Source organism: Apodemus sylvaticus, chromosome 1 (genome assembly GCF_947179515.1).
Source record: "Apodemus sylvaticus chromosome 1, mApoSyl1.1, whole genome shotgun sequence".
Classification (NCBI taxonomy): domain Eukaryota; kingdom Metazoa; phylum Chordata; class Mammalia; order Rodentia; family Muridae; genus Apodemus; species Apodemus sylvaticus.
This window is the reverse complement of record NC_067472.1, coordinates 96,268,249-96,292,369: the sequence shown is the minus strand read 5'-3', so window position 1 is coordinate 96,292,369 and position 24,121 is coordinate 96,268,249. Positions and strand designations below refer to the sequence as shown.

The window sequence follows — 24,121 nt, the reverse complement described above, 5'->3', positions numbered from 1 at the left end:
TTCTTTTCTTTTTATTTATTCATTTGGTTGGTTGGTTTGGTTTTTTGAGAGAGACTTTCATTAGTTCTCCAGGAGCTCCCTCTGTGGACTAGGCTGGCCTGGAATTCAGAGATCTGACGGTCACTGCCTCTGCTTCCTGAGTGCTGGGATCAAAGGTGTGCACCACCGCCTCCCAGCAACATGTAAGATTATTAAAATAATTGTGTAGTTTTCCTGGAGGTGGTTATGGCTTTGATTCTGTTAGCCATTGCTGAAGAGCCTAGCCTGGCAAGCGTTTGACTTAAGAAGGTGTTTGAGGTGGATGGCAGAGCCTCCTGAGTACAGAATGTAGTTCTAGAGAGGGAGAGCCACTGTCGGGAGTTGCACTGCTTGCTGCCTTCTTATATGTTTATACACAATAAACAAATGTGAAAAAATATAAAAGTATGTATCCTTAAAAGGTAAGTTACTATCATGAGCAAAATGCCTTTCTTTGGAATGCCATATAATGACACAACTACATAGTAAGGTTAATTCAACCCTTTCCCTTCCCAAGCCTCTCTCATTTGTTATCCAAATAAACATTTCCTTTTCTAGAAGTAATTCTTCTCCACACACTACTGTCTGGTTCAATATAAAAGGCTCTTCTAGTACCTGAGGTCTGGCCACCCATGGGTGTTCTTACTTAACCCTGTGAGTTCAGTACCTTTTCTATTTGCTTCACAGACTACAAATCAATGAGATTCAAAGACTTTAAGAGGGAGCTGAAGCAGTATCAGCATCTGAAACCCACAAAGCTTTGTGTTTGGAGGCCCTGAGCAGAAATGCTGATGCACTTAGGCTGTGTCCTGGCTCCTCAGCTTCAGAGACTCAGACAAGCACACAGAGAACAAGTCCACTTTATTGATACAGCAGTGTCACAAATAAGCCCAGTACAGCCAGAAATACTGAGCAGATAAAGTGCTAATGCAGAGAGACCTGGTAACAGAAGGAGGGAGGAATCCAGTTCATCCCTCCATGTCCCCAGCCTGAAGGTATTTGTACTACACAAGAGGAAGGGCAGCTAGGCAACCCAGGCCATCGGTGCTCTGAGCAAAGGAACACAAAACCAAGCTCGTGGGCTATGTGCAAAGCAAGGAAAAGGAAAGAAGATATCCCAGGAAAGTAGAAAAACCTGGATGTGTATCTTCAACTTCCTGGATGTGGTGTCTATTAAGGAATGAGACAGGTCTGCTACTACTTCCCAGGGACTCAGAACTATGATGCGGTAGACACTTTCTTACACCCTAAGAAACACTGCCATTTTCTATCTAGGAAAAATTCTTTGACCATACTTTGCTAGCCCCCAAAAGCAAAGGCAGTGTCCCTTTGTGAACACTGAGGAGACAGAAACTATAAGAGTAACTTGGCAGCATTTAAAAAGCATCAATGATGAGCCGGGTGCTGGTGGCGCACGCCTGTAATCCCAGCACTTGGGAGGCAGAGGCAGGCGGATTTCTGAGTTCGAGGCCAGCCTGGTCTACAGAGTGAGTTCCAGGACAGCCGGGACTACACAGAGAAACCCTGTCTCGGAAACAAACAAACAAACAAACAAACAAACAAAACCAACATCAATGCCGAGCCACAGGCAGGCTGATTTCCATGAGTTGGAGGCCAGTCTCATCTACATATTGAGTTTCAGGCCAGCCTAGCCCACATAATAAGATCCTGTCTCAAAAACAAAGAAAAAAAGCACTAATAAACCCCAAGACTTCCTATAATTATCTTGAACCATTTTAGGTATCTCTGTTATGCCTAGGGATTAAAATAATTTGGTTAGAAGATTCAGATGATGTGAATGAACTGAGTGAACCTCTTGTTTCTATTCCCAAATTAGAAAACAACTGAGTGGTTTTCAGAGACAAAAGGAAACATTAAAGGCCATGGTACCATATATATCCTGGTAACATATATATCCTGGTACCATATAGTGCTGAATTAAAAGAGGCCAGAAATCGATGCCTGGGAATTCCTGGCCTTGCTGGCCCTCAGGAAATCCAAACAGACTCTAGAAGGAGCCTGCAGTATGCTTCCTTTGCAGCCAAGAGCCAAGCCTTGAGGTAGAGCTCTCAAGTAGGGAAATCAGGGTGACATCTCCACCTCTGTCCTGTAAGAAGAGCTGGCAGCTATGCTACAGTGATGGAGGGAGGGAGCCTCGGGAACAAGCATGTTCCTCCCACACAAGGGGGCTCTCATGGCCAGGCTGAAGGCTGGGACAGCTGGTGATAGATACCTGACAAGATTCAAAGTTTGAGAACTGCTATGAACCAAGGGTAGACTTAGAAATATCTTGAAGGATTACTTACAGTTAGCTATTTTTCTGAATTGTCAAGTATTTCTGTAACTGAACTGAAAGGAAGATTCCACTACAGGCATCTCTATGCCTGAGAAGACATGATAGCGTGGGGGAGGGCAGGGAGCTTAAAAAGCAGCCCCATGATTTCCCCAGTCCACTGAGATGGGTCAGATCAGGAAGTACTGGGCAGTAATAAAGGTTATTTTGGTTTGTTTATTTTTGTTTTTATTTTATTTTGTCTTTTGAGACTGTTTCCCTGTCTGGCCTGGAACTCACTATGTAGATCAGGCTGGTCTCGTACTCATAGCCGCCCGCCTCTGCCTCAGCCTTCGGGGTGCTGGCACTAAAGGCACATGCTACTCCCGGCCGTTAATGGTTCTTATGCTGCCAGCTGCCTTTCTTCTTCCCTTGTCCGAGTCTTGCCAGTTTTTACTTCCCTGCCTGGAGGCTTCACTCCACATTCCAACCCCAGGAAAGTCTCCTGGGCAGGGTTTCCCACGCAGCGTGCTCCTCAGTCTCCTCCTTCTATTCTGGCCTACTTTGGTTTTTATTTTTCCTTTCCCTATCTCTACTTCTAGCTACTTGAGTCTATGTGACATGTAACAAGACAGACAGAAATTCTGACTGGTTCTTGGGGGTAATCAATATCCCACAGTGACAACTACATTGTCAGTGGTATCTCAGGAACTAATAATATTATCCCTTCCTATCTGTGGTTTCTTTTTTCTCTTGCTTACTGAGAGACTGACTCATCTTCATAGCCTGTTTTTGTCCCCTGTTATCTTTTTCCTGGAGTGTGTGTCCATGTCTGTGAGTGTGTGTAGGAATTTGTATGAGTGCATGGAGCTGTGCACCTGTGCACACTCTCAGAGGCCAGAGGAACATGTGGGTGCCCTCTAGTCCTCTCCCACACTTCACTTGGTTCCTTTGAGGTCTCCTCTGGAGACACCCCCTTCCATTCCCCACCTCTTCCTGTCTCTCCCTCTCTCACTGGTTATCCTGTCAACTGTGGCATCGCAGGTGTGCAGGACGATGCCCAGCTTTTGCCTGGGCACTGGGTCCCGATGGCAGTCTTCTTGCTTGTACAGCAAGACTCTTACTCAGCAAGCCCTCTCTCCATCTCTAGTGCTGTGACTGGACCCAGGACCACCTGGCACATTAGACAAGAAGGCCACCGCTGAGCCACATCCATCACCCCTCCTTTTCTGCACCTTAACCCTCCTGCCTTCCTCTTAAGGCTGGAAAACAAACGAAGCAGCATAAGAGCCTTGGTCTGGTTATCAGGCCTGGATTCTGGCTGTCTTCTACCACTGACTTAATATGTGACTTTAGACAAGTCATTTACCTGTTCTTGTGTTTAAATTAAATGACTGTACCAGATGACCTCTCTGAAACATCTTTCAGATCAGTTCACACTGGAAAAATCAATTACATAAGAAGAGATTCTAAAGTCAAGACATGTTTCTACACCCTTTGAAACAGCTGAAAGGAAGTTCCTATTTACTATATATTTTAATATTTTCAAAAAGCAAGTGTTATCTATGGAGAAGTAGAACCTGGCAGCTCCTACACTGGATTGATTAATAAAAAGCAAATTCTTGGAAGCGGAGAAATAGGCCACAAATAAGACCTGGCAGTGTCAAAAAAGGTCTATAAATTAAATATTTAAAGAGTAAAAAACAATGTCTGTTTAACCATTAAGCCATTAAGCAGACAAGATCTCTAAGCACAGACTATAGTCTAGAAAGGTCTGGGTGGGAAGAAGCCCCTGCAGGATGTGCTGGAGGGAAGGACTTGGTCCACAGCAAGTTGCTACTGTATTTAGTTCGAACCCAGTTTCCTCAGTCTGTTACCCTGGTGTGTGTGTGCATGCACACACACGTGTCAGGCTGCAATTATGCTTCTGAAGTGCTGAAATGAGAAAGAAACAAATGATTGATAGAAAACTCAAAGGAATCGATCTGAAGGCAAAATAACTTGGGTTTAAAAATGTATATACCTATAATCCTAGCACTTAGGTAGCTGAGGCAGGAAGTTCATGGATGTAAAGCCAGCCTGGGCTACATGCTAAAACCTTATCTCAGTGCCCTATTTCCAACTCATACCCCATTCCATGCCTGGGCTGCATACTGAAACCTTGTTACACACACACACACACACACACCTTAAAAAGCTGTTAGATTTTTCCACCATTCTATGTGCTATCTTTGTTTATTATAACATGTAGGCTCAGAGTTCTGTGGGACAGTAAACTCTGGTCTGGGGAAGGGCTGACTTCTGTTATGACTGAAAGCTAGCGGTGGGCTCTAAGCCGACATACTGTCTGAGAATCCCCTTCCCCACCCCACACACTCATGTACTCACTTGTCATCATTCATAGAAACCATCTCCACAAAAGGGATTTCTTCTTTTTCTGTCTTCCCCACAATCAGCCGGTGCTTGTCCAAGTTTATGATACACTAAAACAAAGAAGGATCACTGGTCACTTGTCAGTGATGCTACTCTCTGTTTCCTGCCTCTGAGAGGAACTATCAAAGGAAAAGTGGAGTCAGTCCTACCTTCAGGGATCTAAGAGTCTGGAGACCAAGCGACAAGCTCTTTTCATTGTCATCTAATAAAAACAAAACAGTAAGAGTCAGACATTTCCATGCCAGCTTGGACGTCAGCATAAACACCATTCAATTCATTTGTCCCATCTATCCATCTACCCACCCAACAAACCAGCCAGCTAACTACCCACAAACATCTGTTGGACTTTATTGAGTACTTTCTCCGATCATTATAGCTAAAAGAAGGTAAGAGCCAAAATTCAAACCAAAGTCTTTTTTGCTGTGGAGGACAAAGGCCTTTGGTAAAATCCAGGCAGGTACTTAGTGTAACCTAACACAGGACATATGAGAAGCACAGAAGGAGAGAGAGTAGGCGATCAGGCATTCATGGCAGAGCAGTAAGAGGATCTTGTCCTCACCAGTAACAAGCTCATGAAAAGTGCCATTGGGCACAGTTCAGCTTATACATAAAAAACATCTGTCTTTAGGCAGGTAAGATGGGTCAATGGGCAAAGTGCTTGCTGTCAAATCTGATGACCTGAGTTCACTCCTTAGAAGCCACAGTGGAGGGAAAGGCCTAATCTCTGACCTCCTTAAAAGTGTCATGTCATATGAGCACACCCTCCCCAAACAAATAAATTAGTAAATGTAGGAAAAGTCTGTTTCCTGTGGCTTATATGTATAATGGAATTTCTGTTATCCATAAAGAATAAAGCTATGTCATTTGTAGGAAAATGAATGCAACTGGAGATCATCATAGTGAATAAATTAAATCAGTTTCAGAAAGACAAACACTTCATCTTTCTCTCATTTGTGTATCTTCTTTCTTAAGGGCACATACAGTCATACAAACAGATTACACAGAGTAGTAGTGAAGCTGTTGAGGGCAGCAATGGGAGCTAACGGAACAGTGCAGAGTGAGAAAGTACATTTACATACTTGTATGAAAATAGCCTTATGTGATTATACTGACTGGTTGTGTGTCAACTTGACACAGGCTGGAGTTATCACAGAGAAAGGAGCTGCAGGCAAGGAAGTGCCTCCATGAGATCCAGCTGTACGGCATTTTCTCAATTAGTGATCAAGGTGGGAGAGGCCATTTTCGGTGGTGCCATCCCTGGGCTGGTAGTCTTGGGTTCTATAAGACAGCAAGCTAAGCAAGCCAGGGGAAGCAAGCTAGTAAAAAATATCCCTCCATGGCCTCTGTATCAGCTCCTGTTCCCTGACCTGCTTGAGTTCCAGTCCTGACTTCCTTTAGTGATCTGGAGATCAAACTCATCTGTCAGGCTTGATTCCTACTATCTTCATCCACTGAGCAATTCCACCTGCTCCATTCTATGTTTAAAGATTATTGTGTGCCTAAGTATGTAAGTACATCACATAAGTACAGAAATCTGAGGATGTCAGAAGATATCAAATCCCGTGGAACTGAAGTCACAGGTGGTTGTGAACTATCCTATATATAGATGCTGCGAACCTAACCTGAATCTTTTGAAAGAGCAGGAAATACTCTAAACCACTGAGCCATCGCTCTAGACCCTGGTAAATTAACTGATCAATTTTTTTTTTAAAAAAAAACTAATGCTGGGCTGAGCATGGTGGTACATGGCTTTGATTTCAGCACCCAAGAGGAGGGACAGGAGAATCTCTGTGAGTTCAAGGACAGCCTGGTCGGTATAGTGAGTTCCAGGACAGATAGAGCTACATAGAGAGACCCCGTCTCAAACAATAACAACAAATGTGCTGGGTATGGTGGTACGTTCCTTTAATCCCAGCACCTGGAAAGGTAAGATTATCACAAGGGTATAGAGTATAAAGAAATGGGAATCTTGGATTTTGAAGAAGTCAGTATGATAGGCATGAGAGTTTATGTTAGACCCATAGGTCTATCCGTCAATTTAACTCACCAACCACAGCTGCTGGGCAATCCAGACGGAGAGAGCCCACTGTAATCAGCAGGTGCTCAATCTGACCTACTACTTTGAGATGCCGTGGTAGAGAAAGCTTTTCTCCTTCATGCTTGTGAGATTTGACATGGTCCTTTAGTCTGAAACAGAGAAAGCTATCGTAATCCTATTGGCAAAGTTTACTGTCTCAGAATCGGGCTCTCTAGAGACTCCTGGCCTAGCCAGCCTACACTTGCTTCAGCCCTTTCTTCCTAAACATGCCAGGGGAATACAAAAGAAAACATGAAACTTGTTTCCTGTCTTTCAGAAGCTTAAATCACTACCTGCATTTGTGCAGAGAGGAGTTGACATGTTCAGAGAATTCTGCTCTGCATCCTAATATCCCCATATGTGTGTGAGAGAGTTTAATCAATGTGTCTTTTTACCCATCTGTGGATAACAGGTATCAGAGGGCAAATTAATCCTAACGTAGAAAAGGCTTCATTCAAGGTCCATTTTTCTCCTTTCTATTCCAATTTCTTGTCATAAAATTGTCTTAGTCTATAAGGTTAATAGGGACAGGCACTTGTTTGGTAAGAATATTGGTACTGGTAGCAGCAAAGATTATGGAGAAAGTCCTCACTAATTTGCCTTGCCTTTGCTAGGATGGAAAGAAAGGAGCAGCACCAAGGTTTCTCACAATTACATAAGCTGACTGGAATAGCTAGCACCCAAGCTACGATGGGCTTGTGGGTAAATACTTAATTATGGACTTTCTGTGCTGATACTTCTGTTCTCCTCCATTTCCTCTCTTTTGGTATTACAGCCCATCCAAAAGAAAACTAACTGCAGTTTTACAGATGGTTATTAATCCCTTCGGAACCACGGCAGTCTGCTGCCTGCGTACACACAGGACATCATTAGTCTTTCTGGAACCATCGTACTGTACACACCTCATCTCCTCAGACATTTTAAAAACAAACTCAAAAACTCAAGATTCTTCCCACTTGAGTCCTGGAATCTACTTTACCCCAATCCTAAACAGTAATGTACAAAATAATTCACAGAACAAACTTCAGAGAGTCACAACAGTAGGTAGGGAGTGAGAATTAAGCAGATATAGAAGAAACATCATGTAATGCAGTCATTAAGAACTGAAATGAAGCCCTGGGTAAGCCCAGTTGAGAATATGCATGTTTTGGATGAAGTTCTAAACAGGCCACTTGGTCTGTTTCAATAATTACAGAGATTCGATCTAAGGAATAATTTGCTCCCTAAAGCAGTGGTTCTCAACCTATGGCTCATGACACCTTTGGGGGTTGAATGACCCTTTCACGGGGATTGCCTAAGACCACTGGCATTTACATTACAGATATTTACATTACAATTCATAACAGTAACAAAATTACAACTACAAAGTAGCAACAAAAATAATTTTATGATTGGGGGTAACCAAAACATGGGAAACTGTGTATTAAAGGGTCACACAGTAGGAAAGTTGAGAATCACTTGTCTACAGAAAACTATGGGAAATAATATTAGGTTGATTCTAGGCAAGAGACCTCAGGGAACATCTGGTACTTTGGAAGAAAGAGTAAGAAGAAGGAAGAAGTTACAGGAAAGGTTGAGTGAAATAGCAGTAAGGCACAGGATGGCTTTCTCAGTGCAGAAGAGGGAGAACCCTGGGTTTTCTCTCTCCTAGTTTGCTCAGAATTTAGAAAGTGGAAATTAACAGAAGGCTTTCCTGCACTTCTTCTACTGTCTGACAAATTGCAACACTCCCCTCTATTAAGGAAACTGGTTCTGGACTAGAGAAAAAACTTTGCATGTTTCTCTTGCTTCTGTGGACACATTCGAGCATTAGAACTTTAAACAGATACAAGCAAGAAAAATAATTACATGTGACTTCCACCCAGCACAAATGGCTACTTACCCCAATCTGTCCACACAGGCTGAGGAGATGAGATTATATTGACAACCAGTGTCAACTAAAGCTTTCACGTCCTTCCCAGCACACTGTGGAAAGGAAACACACATTTTAACAGGATCTAGAGAAGCAAAAGAGGAAAGAACAAAGAGCAGAAGCAGCAGCGGTCAAATGAAAGACATGGTTTGAGAGCAGCCTTCTGGTCAGTTGGTGCCGTCCCCTCCTCTGAGTGGTCAGTTGGTGCCGCCCCTCCCCCACTGTTAAATCTGTTTTTGTCTGCCTCTTTTTCCTGCTAACTAAATCTAAGGCTGAAAGAATACCCATAAACTCCTTCATGGGTTTCGCTCTAAATATTATATACATAATCTTTTAAAAAATCATTTTGGGGGCAAATTCAGGGCCTTGAACATGCTAAATGAGGTTTGTTTTGGTTTTTTTTTAATTTTTATTTATTTGTTTATTTATTTACCATTGAACTACATGCCAGCTCTTTAAAAAGATCACATCCTTTGTAAATCTAATAAAAGCTTTGGTATTTCTTCCCATTCAAATGTGCACACATAAAATATTGTATGCATTGCTGGTATAAAGAACTTTAAAACCCACTTATTAATTCCATTTTAATAACCACTATCTATAAAGTTTTGAGGAGAGGGCCTACTATTGGGATCATAAAGGGCCTTCAAATCCTACTTTTAAGAAAATTCTAGGGAAAAAAATGTCCTCTTACCTGGCAAGGCACTACAATCATGTCGTCATCTTCACACTTCTTTAGCCCTTCAGACTTAGCCTGAGTGAATTTGTTGGTCTTAGAGGCCCAAGGGACACGACTGCTTCGGAGCTTCGACAGGTTGGTTTCCATGAGGCGCCTCTGCAGAATGTTATGAGGTTGCTTGGGGGAGAGAAAGCAGAGGCTTCTTACTGCCAGGGCACTCCCTGCTCTCCCAACACCCCAGCCCTGACTCCACAGAAATAGCGAAGGAACTTCACACAACAGCTCCAACTTTGCTTCTTAGTCTTCCCTCAGGTGAGGAGAACCTTGGTATTGTCAGGGCAAGTACTATAAAACAACATGTCACAGCCGACTGTGGAGTATGCTGCTTCATTTTTGTCAACTTGACACAAGCTCAGGTCATCTGAGAAAATGTCCCCATCAGGTTGGCAAGCCTCTAGCATATTTTCTTGTTTGACAATTGATATGGAAGGGCCCATCCCACTTCAGAGAGTGCTGCCCTGGGAAGGTGATCCTGGGGTGTATAAGAAAGCAGGCTGAGCGAGTTATGAGGAGTAAGCCATTAAACAAAGCTCACCAAGACCCTTGCTCCAGTTCCTGCCTCTAGGTTCCTGCCCTAACTTTCTTCAGTGATGATTTGAGGACTGAGATCTGTAGGCTAAAATAAATTCAAGTTGTTTTGGCCCATGGTGTTTTATCATAGCAATAGAAACCTGATGAAGGCAGCAGCTTGGTACTAGAGAGTGGGCTACTGCTGTAACAGGTCTGACCATGCTATTTTTTGAAGGAATGTAGATGACTTTGGAACTTTAGACTAAAAAGTGTGACTGTGAAAGAATATGGAGACTCTGGTGGATTTTAAGAGGCCATACTAGAATAGCTTGGAAGGTAGACATGTCAGAACAACATGGACTGTAGATGCCCAGTGTAAGAGGTTTCAGAAGGGAACATTATTAGCAGTTGGGCTAGATGCTGTTTGTTTTGTGTGTTTTGTACTTTGGAAAAGAATGTGACTGTTTTCTGCCCTCGTCCTAAGATTTTTCTAAGACTAAATTGCAACATTATGGACAAATTTCTTTGGCAAAGGAAATTCCAAGACAGTCTAATATTGAATTCTGTCAAAACATTATTAGTAGGCATTCTTATCAAATTGTTATTCATAGTTATTCTTATGTAGATCTCCAATGAAAAAGACCAAGTGAAGAAAAAAAATTTTAAATGTGCAGCCACACATATAAAAGAGCACCAGGAAACTTGACATTGCAGTCAAGGCTGGTGCTGAAAGAGGTGAGGAGAGGAAGGAATGAAGGAACGCCTAGTTCTGCACTGGGAAAGGGATGGGTGCCAGGCCACACCCAACTAAGCTTCCAACTTGTGAAATGAAAAAGCCTAAAGAATTTTCTGGTTCTAGAAAGATATGAACATCAAAAGCTTCTGTAAGTGTTATTCAAGGGAGCAGACTGCATCCCAACCTGGTAGAAGAACTTAACATAAGTAAACGAGTCATGGAATCTTCCTCTGTGGTTTCAGAAAGCCTCTGAGGCCAGGCATGTGTCAGGGGAGTCCCTGCTTGCATGCCCCGAAAGACCATTGAGTGAAATGAAACCTGGATTGTGTTGAGACACTAAGATGTTGGTGGTGCTAGAACTGAGAAATGTCTGCCAACAAGACCTGCACCGGGAGTGGAACCAGCCTGAGAGAACGATGTATCTTGCAGGCAGCAAAGCTGGAGGGGCAAAACCATCTAAATCCTTAACAATAGGCATGGAATTACAGGATTTAGAATTTGCCCGGATGGATAGAAGCATGTAATTTGCCTTTTGATTTTACAGGGGTTTACAGTTAAGAGACTGGCTTGAGTCTCAAAAGAGACTTTGTATTTTAAAACAGTGTTGGATCTGTGAAAGAAAGAGTATGGAGACTTTTGAAATTGGACTAAATGCATTTTGCATAATGATATGTCTCTGAGAATATGGAGGATGAGAATGGAATGTAGTAGTTTGAATGAGATGTCTCCATATTCTTGGGCTCAGTGGTTAAGAGCTACTTAACCACTGACTACTCTTCCAAAGGTCCTGAGTTCAATTCCTAGCAACCACATGGTGGCTCACAACCATCTGTAATGCAATCTGATGTCCTCTTCTAGTGTGTCTGAAGACAGCTAGCTACAATGTACTCATATATATATAATAAATAAATCTTTGAATACTTGGTCCCTACCTGCTAGTGCCATTTGGTGAAGCTTAGGAGGTGTGAGTAGATTCCCCATAGACTTGTGTACTTGAATGGTTAGTCACCAAGGAGTGGAACTCTTTGATAGGATTAGAAGGATTAGAAGATGTGGTCTCCTTGGAGGAAGTGTGTCATTGGGGGTAGGCCTTGAAGTTTAAAAAAGCCCATATCCCCTCACACCCCACTTCTCTACCACCACAACCTCTTACTGATCAAGATGCAACTCTCAGTACTGCTTCAATACCATGTGTGTTGGTATGCTCCCCACCATGATGATACTGTACTAAAGCTCTGAAACCATTTGAGCAAGCTCCCAATTAAATTCTTTCATTTATAAGAGTTGTTTTGGTTGTGGTGTCTCTTCACAGCAATAGAACAGTGACTAAGACAAGAAATACGTTACTGTGGCAGACTTTGAGATTTCCAAAGCCCTGTGATATCCTCACTGTGCCCTCTTGACTACATGTTTGTAGTTCAAAATATGATCCCTCTGCTTCCAGCTCCAATCACCATGCCTGTCTGTTACCACACTTCCCCACCACAGTTGTAGTGGACTCTTATCCATCTGGAACCCTAAGCTCAAATAAACCTTCCTTCAATAAATTGCCTTGGTTGTGGTGTTTTATCACAGTAATAGAGAAGTAACTAATATGTAGATATAGGACCGACTGTAGCTTAGGAAAACCAAAGGACCCTGGTGATGTGGACTTCTGCCTTCCTCAGTAGAAAGAAGCTTTATTCTAGAATAAGTCATCTCTGTGTTTTCTTAGACAACTGTAAGTCAGTACCTTATAGACAGGGCAGCTCATTGTCATGGGTGCTCAGAAGCTCTGCTTATTGCTATATTAAATGTCACCCCTTATAGTCCTATAGTCACCTCCATTGTCTTACTTTTCACACCTATTTTGCAGGTGCCTTGTAGGCCTGGATCTTCTGACGGTGGAAGGGTTGATAGAATAGGAAGACAGTCCTGGCTGAGTAAACCTCATAACATAAACATTTTGGAACCAAGCAAATCCCACAGGAATCATCCTCACTGACAGCCTTTAGACTTCAAAACATTTGTATGCCTTGGCCTATCTTGTTATTCATTTACCACTAAGCTGTATCCCCAGATTGTCACATTTTTTAATGAACAAGAAAGTGAGGGCCAGCCGGGTGGTGGTAGTGCACGCCTTTAATCCCAGCACTTGGGAGGCAGAGGCAGGTGAATTTCGAGGCTAGCCTGGTCTACAGAGTGAGTTCCAGGACAGCCAGGGCTACACAGAGAAACCCTGTCTTGAAAAAAAAAACCAAAACAAAGAGAAAGAAAGAAAGAAAGAAAGAAAGGAAGGAAGGAAGGAAGGAAGGAAGGAAGGAAGGAAGAAAAGAAAGAAAGAAAGAAAGAAAGAAAGAAAGAAAGAAAGAAAGAAAGAAAGAAAGAAAGAAAGAAAGAAAGAAAGAAAGAGTGAAAGTAAGGGCCTGCCTAAAACAGACACTGACCAAGAAGAAACTTAACAGACCTTATATACATGTCAGAAACATAATGTTGGGAAACAGAATGACAGATATACATTCAAGTTTTAGTTTCAGTAGAACTTAGTAGAGTTTTTATAGCATATATATTCATATTCCTCTGTTCTTATTCAAAATGGCCTCCAGACCATTTAGAACACCTCTTTCTTTTTGTTTTTTAGTTACGTCATTTGATCTGAGAAATTTTCCATACACATATATCTTATGTCCACTTTACAATAACATTTCAAAACTCTGAAAGGATAGCACTTAGCCCCAAGATTCAACTAACCACATTCTTCCTCTGATTCAACGGGTAAGATGTTACTCTTAGAAGTCCAGAGCCTAAAAGATTCCTGGGGAAGGGGCTAACAGAGGAAGTTTTTATCATAAACTACCTTACCAATTTCAAAGGAAGAAGGGAGTCAGAGCTGTGACTCACCATAACTCCAGTGAGGAGAAGAAATAGATTCCCAAAATACACTGATTCTTGGCAAAGCAGGTTATAAATCAATATCCTTGGGAAAGAAGAGGAAGAAACTCCCATGAAGGAGATGAGGAAATGTGTGAGCTGACCAAGTTAGGGACTGGGAACCTAACCTGAGCCCTCTGGAAGAACAAATGCTCATAACTGATGTGCTATTTCTCCAGTCCCTATAAACAGGTTTTGGTTTTTGTTATTTAATATTTTCATCTTACAGTTGGGTGGATCTGTGGGTACAGAACCTACAAATACCAGAAGCCACTTGTACTGATAACTTAAGAGAATTATGTTTGCGCTACCACATGTATAATCTCTATCAAAAGCAGTTTTCTCATCAGCCCAAACCCTGGCAAAGCTGAGCCGACGGAGGCACTGGGACTTCTGCTGTCAGCGTGTGAATAGGAATGGCAACTGAAAAGTTTAAAGCCTGCATATGACTCCCACTTGACCCGAACAATTGGGAAGAATGCTAAAAGTTTACTCTATAATTTAAAAGACTAATTGATCAATAGTTTGCCTTTCAGATGTGTATAACAGCTGTTGGAGTGTTGGGTCCCACACAAAGGAAGAACTGAAGGATGCGGACTTAAAGATTGAAAGGGCAAAGCCTAATACAGTGAAAGAAAAAGAAAGTCTCCCTCAAGATATCATATCCTTAGGGAAAAAGAAACTAAAAAAAAGAAGAAGAAGAAAAAAACAAACAAACAGACAAAAAGATATCACATCACTGTGAAATATCATGACACCAATCCCAAAACCTTCCAAAGAAAAAACTATGACACAAATACAAAGGATTAGGAACCAGAATGAAGATGATTCCTCAACAGTAAAAAAACTATAATGGAATAATCATACCTCCAAAAATCTAGCAGTGGTGCTAGAGAGATGGCTCAGTGGTTAAGAGCATTGGCTGCTCTTCCAGAAGACCTGGGTTCAATTCTTAAGTACCCACTTGATGGCCTACAACCTGTTGTAACTCAAGATTCAGAGAATCTAATGCTCTTCTGACCTCAGCTGGCACTAGGCATGCATATGATACACAGACATATGTGTACACAAAACACTCATAGCATAGAAATAAAAATTTAAAAATTTTAAAAAGGATTCAGTAGGGAAGGACAGCAAACAAAATTCTGAAAGCAGTATTGGATTAAAAGTTTGCCCATTAAAATCAATAGCAGTTAGATCAAAATGAAATGAGAAAATGGGATTCCAGGAAGAATGTCTTTAAGAGGAAAAAAAACTGGACCAAGCCCGGTGTTCTTCTCAGTCTATATAATGTTACTCATATGTATATGATTTGGGGTTTACTACTTGGTATTGATGACTAATTTGTAGAGTTGCTCTAATCCCAACCAATACTTGAGAGGTGGAGACAGAAAGACCAAGTGTTCAAAGCTAGCCTTAGCTACATAGTGAGTACAGGATGAGCCTGGGCTGCATGAGACTGTCTCAAAAACAAAGGAGTCATCATACATCCTGTGCCAGAGTCTAGCCAGATATCCCACACTTCGTCAAACAGCCTTCTCTGCAATAGAGCGTATTAGAGAAAAACACAGCCCATGAGAAGATAAAGACCGAATGGTCATGTGATGCTCGGCAACAACTGATACACTACACACACAGCCCCTGGCCCTGAAGCTCAAAGAACACCAAGGAAGAGGAAGTGGAAAGAACTTGAGACCCAGAGGAACAGGAAATCTGCTGTGAGACTGCATCTTCTAGAAGAGTCAGGGAAGCTACAACCATGAAACCTCCACATGACTGCCTACACAAGGCCTGAACAATGGCAACACCAATAGACATGTTAACATGGAGGGAGAGATCTCATGGGACCCTAACCTTAGACAAAGAACTATGGGCAACTTACGAAAGCTGTGCAGAAGAGAAATAGTCTTCCCCGGGAAGAGCCCCTCCCCTCCCCACTAACTGGTCATCCAATACCAACTAGTAACCCCCAAATCATATACATATGGGTAACATACAGACTGATAGGGTTGTACTTAAATATTTATAAAAGGAAAAAGACATGAGACTGAGAGAGAGGTAAAGGAAGAAAAGGGCCAAGCAACGGTGGCGCACGCCTGTAATCCCAGAACCAGGAAGATCACTGTGAGTTTGAAGTCAGCCTGGTCTACAGAACAAGTTCCAAAATGCCCAGTGCTAAACATAGAGAAACCCTGTTCCAAAATAATAGTATAAAAGGAAGAAAGGGAAGGGGAAATGATGCAATTATATTTTAGTTTAAAGTTTTAAAAAATGAACTTGTAATCATTTACAGTTTTGTTTTGTTTTTTTCAGAGACAGGGTTTCTCTGTGTAGCCCCAGCTGTCCTGGAACTCACTCTGTAGACCAGGCTGGCCTTAAACTCATTTAAAGCAGCTTTGCATTGAAAATTAAGTAAAGCAAAAACAAGGAACTAGTTTTGGAAAAATATATAACAAAGAAAATATCACAGTATATTTGTCTCTGCTGTGAACATGGTCATAATAGAACAGTAAATACCCATTCAATCCAAAATAATAATTCAACATAATTAATATAACAGGAGAGAGGATATGATGAGAAGGTGTGGTGGTCTGAATAGGTATGGCTCCCTGGACTCATGTATTTGAATGCTTGCCCCACTGTTAGGAGGTGTGGCTTTGTGGAGTAAGTGTGGAGTTGTAGTAACTCCTCATAGCAATGGAAACCCTAACTAAGACAGAAGGTATGAGAATGGAATTTTTTACCCATTCAAAAATTTTTAAAGTTTAGTGCATGTGTGTACCCATGTACTATACTACACACATTGGGGCCAAAGGACAAACTTCAGGAGTTCATTGTCTCCTTCCACCCTGTGGATCCCAAGGATAGAAAGCAGGTCATCAGACTCAGTTGCAAGTGCTTTTACCTGCTAAACCATCCTACTGATCCATCTTAATCCATTTTAAGAAGACCAATACATACTAGCAAATCAATAAATCGGGAATGGGCATGGTAGTGCATGCCAGCTAATCAGGAGCCCGGGCCAGAGGATCACCAGTTCAAGATAAGCCTAGACAATATAGTGAGACCTTTTCTGAAGAAAAAGGACATTGATATATCACCATTTATTTATAAATATGGTGATCCCATGTCATAGGCAAGAGTGCAGCCACAAGAAAGGCCACCTTACAGAGGCTTAAGTAGGGTTCTAAAGAAACATGAAATTTGAAGGTGGATACTGCCTTATTAACTCAGCAGGTTAACAATTTCATTTCTCACTGGGTGGTGGTGGCAAATGCCTTTAATCCCAGTACTTGGGAGGCAGAGGCAGGCAGATTTGGGAGTTCGAGGCCAACCTGGTCTACAGAGTGAGTTCCAGGACAGCCAGGGCTACACAGAGAAACCCTGTCTCATAAAAAACAAAAAACAAAAACAAAAACAAAAAAAACAAACAAAAAACAATTTCATTTCTCTTACACATGCCCCCATGGTCATAAGCAAGGTGCCTTATATCCAGGCATTACATCCATTCATATTCAAAAGAAGAGAGAAGAGGATGGGAACCATCCTAATGCTATCTATCCCTTTTGTCAGGAAAGCAAATGTTTTTCTAAAAGCTCCATTAGCAATTTTCCCCCTGCATCTTACTTGTAAAATTCAACAGTCAATCCTAATTTCAAGAGACCTTGGAAAATAATTTAGCTTATCTAATCTCTATACACAGTCAAATAGAAAAAGACTGAAAATGGAAAACCGATTAGAGAACTAAAGCATCTACCAGAACATGAAAAAACTAAAGTATGTGTTTGTGTTCATATATAACACACACATATGCTGTAATTGATTATTTAATTTTTAAATAAATAAGTGTGCATGTATTTGTGTGTGTGTGTGTGTGTCTTTCTGTCTCTCTGCTTCTTGTCTGCAACACAATGGGCCAAGCACCTCAAGTTCTTATTACTATGCTTATCCACCATGATGAACTGCACCTTTAGTCCATGAGTACAAATAAATCATTGTTTCCTAAAGTTCCTTTTGTCAGCAATTTTGTGACAGAAAATTGTTTTGTAACAAGAAAAATACCCAATACACCTGCTTAACAATCTTTCCATCATACCTGGCCTACTCGGTGCATTAAATTTATTTTATTGAACTATTTGCAATTACTTTTTGGGGTTGGGAGTGTTTATACAAGAGTGCAAATGCCCTCAGAGAAGAGAGGGGGCACTGGATCCCGCAGACCTTGAGTTACAGGTGATTACAACATCCAGGTATAGGTAACCACCAGTAACCTCAGGTCCACTGGAAGAGCAGTGTGTTTAAAAACCCTGAGCCATCTCCCCAACCCATACCCGGTGCTATCATCTATAGATACTTGAGATTATTGTACTAACATATATCAATTTAACTTATTAACTACTAATGGATTTCTTCCACGTGTCTGTCATCAGAAATGTTGCAAAAAGCTTGACATTGTATTTTTCTTGACCGTCTCTTCCAGCTAGCACCTCAAGCCATCTTTATGTTTGTCTTGTCTACCTCCGCTCCTTTGTAAACTGTCAACATTCTTCAGTGCTCACTTTACATATTCACCATGGGCGATTTTATCTGCTTTCATTGCACAAAGCACTACCTTTATAAGTATTCTAGCTCAAGGACAGTTCACTCCAGAGTTTCAGACCCGTAGACCTAACTACCCTCCTCTACCTGGACACTCCACAGGCACTTCAGACTCAATTTGTCCTACCCATATTTCCCATAAAGGTTTTTTTTTTCTTCTCTATCCCCTATCTTGGTGAATGAAATTCTTTTCATATATTACTCTATATTTCTGCTGCTATTGCTACATCTAAGCATCTGTAATCCTAAAACATTACCTTCATGATCTCTTTCCCTTAGGATTTCTCTTGCCAGCTGGAACAAACAAAAATTCTCTCAATTTAGCATTCAAGATCTACTAACTACCACTTATCCTCCTTCACAACCTCAGCTATTTAATTATTGCAGCATGAAGGCTTTCTACTTTTAGCAAATTACCACTTGTCGTGTATTACCCTGAGCAAATCACTAATCTCACCAAACCTTGCTCTCTTTAACAGTAATAAAGGGGACTGGAGAGACGGCTCAGTGGTTGAGAGCACTGGCTGCTCTTCCAGAGGTCCTGAGTTCAATTCCCAGCAATGGTGGCTCACAACCATCTGTAATGGGATCTGATGCCCTCTTCTGGTGTATCTGAAGACAGCTACAATGTACTCATACATAAATAAATAAATCTTTTAAAAAAATGGTTATGCTTAAAAAAAAAAAAAAGCCCAGCAGTGGTGGCGCACGCCTTTAATCCCAGCACTTGGGAGGCAGAGCCAGGTAGATTTCTGAGTTCAAGGCCAGCTTGGTCTACAAAATGAGTTCCAGGACAGCCAGGGCTACACAGAGAAACCCTGTCTCAACAAAACAAAAACAAACAAAAAATAGTAATAAAGGATGTTTGAGCTCCATGTTTGGTCAGGAACTTCTTCCTGCCAACCTGAGCAAATGATACTGCCATTTACTTGGTTTGGTTTGATTAAGTTTTGAAATGGGTCTCACTATGTTGCCCAGGTTAGTCTTAAGTATCTTGGAACTATAGGCAGTGTACCCAACTCATATACATTCTTTTTCTTTGATTTTCTATTTTATGTGTATGAGTGTCGCTCCTGCTTGGATGTCTGTGTACCCCAGAAAGGCCAAAAGAGGGGAGGAGTTGGATCCCCTGGAACTGTAGTTACTGAAGGTTGTGCGCCACCATGTGAGTGCTGAGAATTGAACCCCAGTCAGCTGCAAATGCTCTTTGGCACTGAGCCATCTCCCTGGCATCACACACACTCTTGATTCTTTTCCTCCCCCTCCAACCATATCTATACAGTCAATATCCTTTCCCTCATGTTTATATCCTCCAATCTAATCAAGCTACCATCATGTTCTATCTATAGTGCAACAGTCTCCTAATTTATCTTCTGATTTTATGCTTCAGTTCATTCTTGGCATAGTGACCACAGTTAAGCTTGTTTGTTTGTTTTGTTTTGTTTTTTGTTTCTCTGTATAGTCCTGGCTGTCCTGAAACTCACTCTGTAGACCAGGCTGGCCTCGAACTCAGAAATCTGCCTGCCTCTGCCTCCCAAGTGCTGGGATTAAAGGCATGCGCCACCACTGCCAGGCACTGTTTGTCTTTTGTTTGTTTGTTTTTCTTTTTTTATTGACTATAGTCTTCATTTACATTGCCATTGGTAAAATTGTGATGGTTCATATATGATTGTCCCAGGGAGTGACCCTATTAGGAGGTGTGGCCTTGTTGGAGTAGGTGTGTAACTGTGGGTGTGGGCTTAAGACCCTCACCCTAGTTGCCTGGAAGTCAGTCTTCTACTAGCAACCTTCAGTGAAGATGTAGGACTGTTGGCTCCTCCTGCACCATTTCTGCCTGGATGCTGCCATGTTTCTGCCATGATGATAATGGACTGAACCTCTGAGCCTGTGAGCCAGCCCCAATTAAATGTTGTCTTTTATAAAACTTGCATTGCTCATGGTGTTCACAGCAGTAAAACTCTAAGGCAAAAACCTTTCCCGATTTGCCCCCTCCCCTAAGACTCCCAACCCCTTGTTTTTAAATGAATGTCAGAGGCTGCGAATGTAGTTTAGTGGTAGAGAGTCACCTAGAACACACAAAGCTCTGATTCAATGCCCATCACTGTGTCTTTGTTACTATCTCCTGTTACCACACTCCTTGCTCATTCCACACTACCTACACTGGTTCTCTCTCAATTCTCTAATTCTATGAAGCATCCTGATAGCCAGACCATTGTACCTGCTATGTGTTTTGTTTTGTTTTATTTTGAGACAGGTTTTTCTCTCTGTGTCCATAGTTGTCCTAGAACCTACTGTGTAAAACAGAATGGCCTCAACCTCAGAGATATGCCTACCTCTGCTCTGGAGTGCTGGGATTAAAATATACCATCACCTCCCGGCATATCTGCTGTATCTTTTGCCCAGAACATTCATTCTTTACTAACATATTTTACTCCCCCATTTCTTTCAATATTTCCATAAAAGTAATCTTTTTAAATAGTATTTTATTTATTGACAATTGCATACAAGTATACGATGCATCTTGACCAGATCCACCCCCAATTTCCATTCCTATTCCCCACATCCCATCACAGGCATCCTTCTAGAGGCTATATTTATACCGGCCTTTTAAAGCTCCTGCTAAGGCTACAAAGTTCTCTTCTAGTCCTAGACCTATGGCATTAGAGGTAGCTAATCTATAGGGCACCAGCCTGAGCTTCTCTAATTGATAGAGATCTGTTCTCATCAGGTATTTGATAGTCAGTTTCCATCACTGTGTTCTATTATCTCCCCCTGGCCTTAATTCTAGTTAGTTTGACTAAAGCTTTTTGGCTATCTACAGACTCAAACCTAGGAAGGACAGAAAATTTCTCTCTGCTACGCAGCAAGGAAGGATATAGCCAGACAGGCCAGTACGAACACCATGCAAGAAACACAGCATATCATCACATGGCACACTGCTTTCAAAGAGTAAAGTCTTTAGTACAACAAGAACTTTTATTAACCAAAACAAGAAAAGTTACAATAGGCAAAACTCTTAAGAATAAAGATGCTTTTGACTAGCTCTATTATTTTCTAAAGTCATATATAATATGGCTCATATATTTGGTTTTAGTTCTTAATTTAATACAAAACCACAATACAATGGGATGATAAAATAAGGGAGCCAGACCCCGCTTCCCAATTCATTACCACAGCAGATTTTGTAGCAGCCAACTCCACACACAAAGGAATTGGGCAAAGGCACTACCCTGGGGTCAAGAGAATACAGCCATCTTTGATGACCTTAAAAGTGCCATCTGCTAAACCAACAGCGTTTGCTTTCGCACCATAAGCATTACAGAGACAGCATGGTACAAGGTCGATGATTCAGAAAGGCCAACGAAGACGTGGGACACTTACATGATGAAAAGTAATCCACAGTCTTAACATTGCTCAAACCCAGCGTCAGTAGGAGTTGAATTTGTATTCTCTCCTCATGCTTCCTTTTTCTGTTCCCTTTCTATTGGGTTGTTTGATAAACTGCTTCAAGTAAAAACTACTGTCAATACCCTCCAAATTTCACATAGTGGAAGAAAATGGAGTCAGCATGATCTGTCTTGTCTGTAAAATGAGTTGATGTGTATCTAAAATCATTCTGAGATCGTACAGAGGCTGCAACATCACTTCCAAGAGAGCTCCAAGCACGCTGCTTCACCCACCCTCACAGCTTTCCCTGCCCTCCCTCAGTCAGCCTTGGTTTCTGGGATGTGTTCTGATTCTCACTGCAATCGCTTACATATTAAAGGTGTGAGAACAGTGAGAGAGGGAAATTAACTCTCTGAAGATGGGGTACAGAAAGTGTGAACTCTGGTTCAGCGTTTCTCAGTGCACTGCTGTGTGTCGTGCCCATGGCTGTACGCTGAAAGCATCCTCCCTACAGCCTTCAGCTATGTTGTATGCTGTCAGCTCCCTGTAGCTCAACCGTGACAAAGGAGTCAGAGGAGAATTATTCTTCATAGTTCAAAGCAGTATATGGGATCCTAGGGAGAAGGAAGTTGTAGTGATTCTCATTAGGGAACTTCTCAGCCACCCAAACCAAACATCAGATCCAACATTCTAAGAGTCCACATTGTGATTTTTCTAATAAAACCCTCCACTTTATTGAATAGGATTACTTTGGTCTGAAGGTGAGAAGATTCAGACTGAATTTGCCAAATGAATCATGAATTCTTTAAAGTGAAAGAAGGAAGAGAGGGCTCTTTGGTAGGAATAAACTTTAATCACATCAGTCTCAGTTAACATGACTGGATCAACTATACCCAGGCACAAGCAGAAAAACAGCTTTTAAAAACAGAGTAAGATAGCTGGAGTAGCTTTCCCTTCATAAGAGTATCTAATGGCAGGCAGGGAAAATCCTTGGTATCGATGGGGGGAGGAGCAGAAGCTCTTGCCTCTGTTTTCATACTGGGGCCAGAAAAAGCAATTTCAGTGAACCAAGGCCAACAACCACAATTAAGTATTTCAGAAGCCCAAAATATAAAAATATTAGGAAGGTTGTCCAGAGCCTTTATTTCAGGAAACTATAAATTAAAAGAAAATGCAATCAAAGCTAGGGAATAATGATACACACCTTATAATCTCAGCAATCATGAGGCTAAGACAGGAGAATTAAAAATTAGAAGCCAACATGGACTATATGATTAGATTCTAGTCAGCATAGGTTATATAGATCAAGATCCTGATGTCTCATTAAAATATATGTTTCCAAAATAACAACAGCAGCAGCAGCAGCAGCAACAACAACAACAACAACAACTCCAAATGAAGCTACAAAGTTACATATAAATTAGGGAGCAAGGGGAGAGAATTAAATATAGGTCACATCCCTCAGCCATTCACCCTTATTCAATGGATGGAGGACAATGTGGTTTTGGATTCTGGCTGACGTCCTGAACTTCTACTTAATACCAAGAATAATAGTGCCAGAAATAACAAGACTGCAACAGCCCCAGTTCCAACTATGTATATGCATTATCTGGTCTGTGAGATGAAGCAGCCAGGGCTTCCTCCATCTTCCCAGTCTTTAGAGGGAAGAGGGAGAGTTGAGAGTGATGAAGAGATGTTTAGGTTCTGGAAAGATTTGAGTTTGACCCCTATTACCCTGTCTCACCCCACTCCCCAACCCAAGGTAGAAAATTAAAAATAGATTAAGACCTAAACTAAGTAGATTTGGGGCGTTGGGGAGGGAGCACAATAGAATCAACCAAAGCATATATTCAGCACCTGTCAAGAAACCTCGCTTTTCACTGTTTCTCAATCACCCACTAAGAGTCACCTTAGTCTGGGACACATAGCTGGCGATGCACATGAGGAGGCAGTGGGAGCCAGGACTTCGTTACCAGGCTCCAGTTCCAGGAGCCAGATTCTAGATTCTGGATAAGCCCGTGGAGAGGAGATTTGAGGGCAATAGGGTAGATAGGGTGTCTTTCTTCCCTGGACAGGGAGGAGAGAGTCGGGAGGGAGGAGACTGCACCAAGGGAGAACCAGCAAGGAAAGCTCCTTGGGATGTGAGATAGGGAGAGGTTCTGCCGAGCACCCGCCAGGGAGCGGACAGCGACGAGCCTGGCCGGTCGGTGACTCAGTGAAAGTGGCAGTGAGGGCCTGGGCGTCAGGGGCGGCCCAGAGGCCCGTGACGGGCGTGGCCGATGGTGGGGAGCTCACCGTGTCCTTGGACGAGCCCAGCTTTTTGAGGCCGTCCAGGGGCAGCAGGTCGGCGGAGTCCTTGTGGATGAACTGCACCGCCTGCTTCATCCGGCGCTGCTGCCGCAGGGACGCCGCTTCCCGCATGTCTGTCTCCTTGCGGCCGCCCTCGGTGAGGAGCCCTGAGTAAAACATCGCTGAGACGCCCGCGGCCGGGCGGCCGGGTGTCCCCTCCCAGGCACCCACAACCTCGA

General features: G+C 42.1%; 1 protein-coding gene and 1 long non-coding RNA gene across 2 annotated transcripts in view; one reads left to right on the top strand and one right to left on the bottom strand.

The window, feature by feature from the left end:
• LOC127698139 (uncharacterized) overlaps positions 1-14,239 on the top strand; it is a 21,296-nt gene extending 7,057 nt beyond the window's left edge. The window contains exon 3 of the long non-coding RNA XR_007980685.1: positions 14,144-14,239. This is a non-coding gene — a long non-coding RNA (uncharacterized LOC127698139). The remainder of the gene's footprint in view (positions 1-14,143) is intronic.
• On the bottom strand, positions 863-24,121 carry Nrip3 (nuclear receptor interacting protein 3). The gene is made up of 7 exons (XM_052201393.1): positions 23,889-24,121; positions 9,407-9,568; positions 8,683-8,765; positions 6,771-6,910; positions 4,873-4,925; positions 4,679-4,773; positions 863-4,225 (listed from the first exon to the last, which is right to left on the bottom strand). Exons 1-7 carry the CDS (start codon positions 24,060-24,062, stop codon positions 4,210-4,212), a joined length of 723 nt encoding a protein of 240 aa, XP_052057353.1. The 5' UTR covers positions 24,063-24,121; the 3' UTR covers positions 863-4,209.

What these genes read in the sequence shown, in the direction of transcription:
- Nrip3 (XM_052201393.1), bottom strand. Translation starts at nt 24,062, where the DNA reads ATGTTTTACTCAGGGCTCCTCACCGAGGGCGGCCGCAAGGAGACAGAC. An exon ending in TGGGCTCGTCCAAGGACACG is followed by an intron (nt 9,569 to 23,888) that starts GTGAGCTCCCCA and finishes CTCTCCCCCAAG; the next exon opens with CAACCTCATAACATTCTGCA. An exon ending in AGACTCTTAGATCCCTGAAG is followed by an intron (nt 4,774 to 4,872) that starts GTAGGACTGACT and finishes TCTTTGTTTTAG; the next exon opens with TGTATCATAAACTTGGACAA.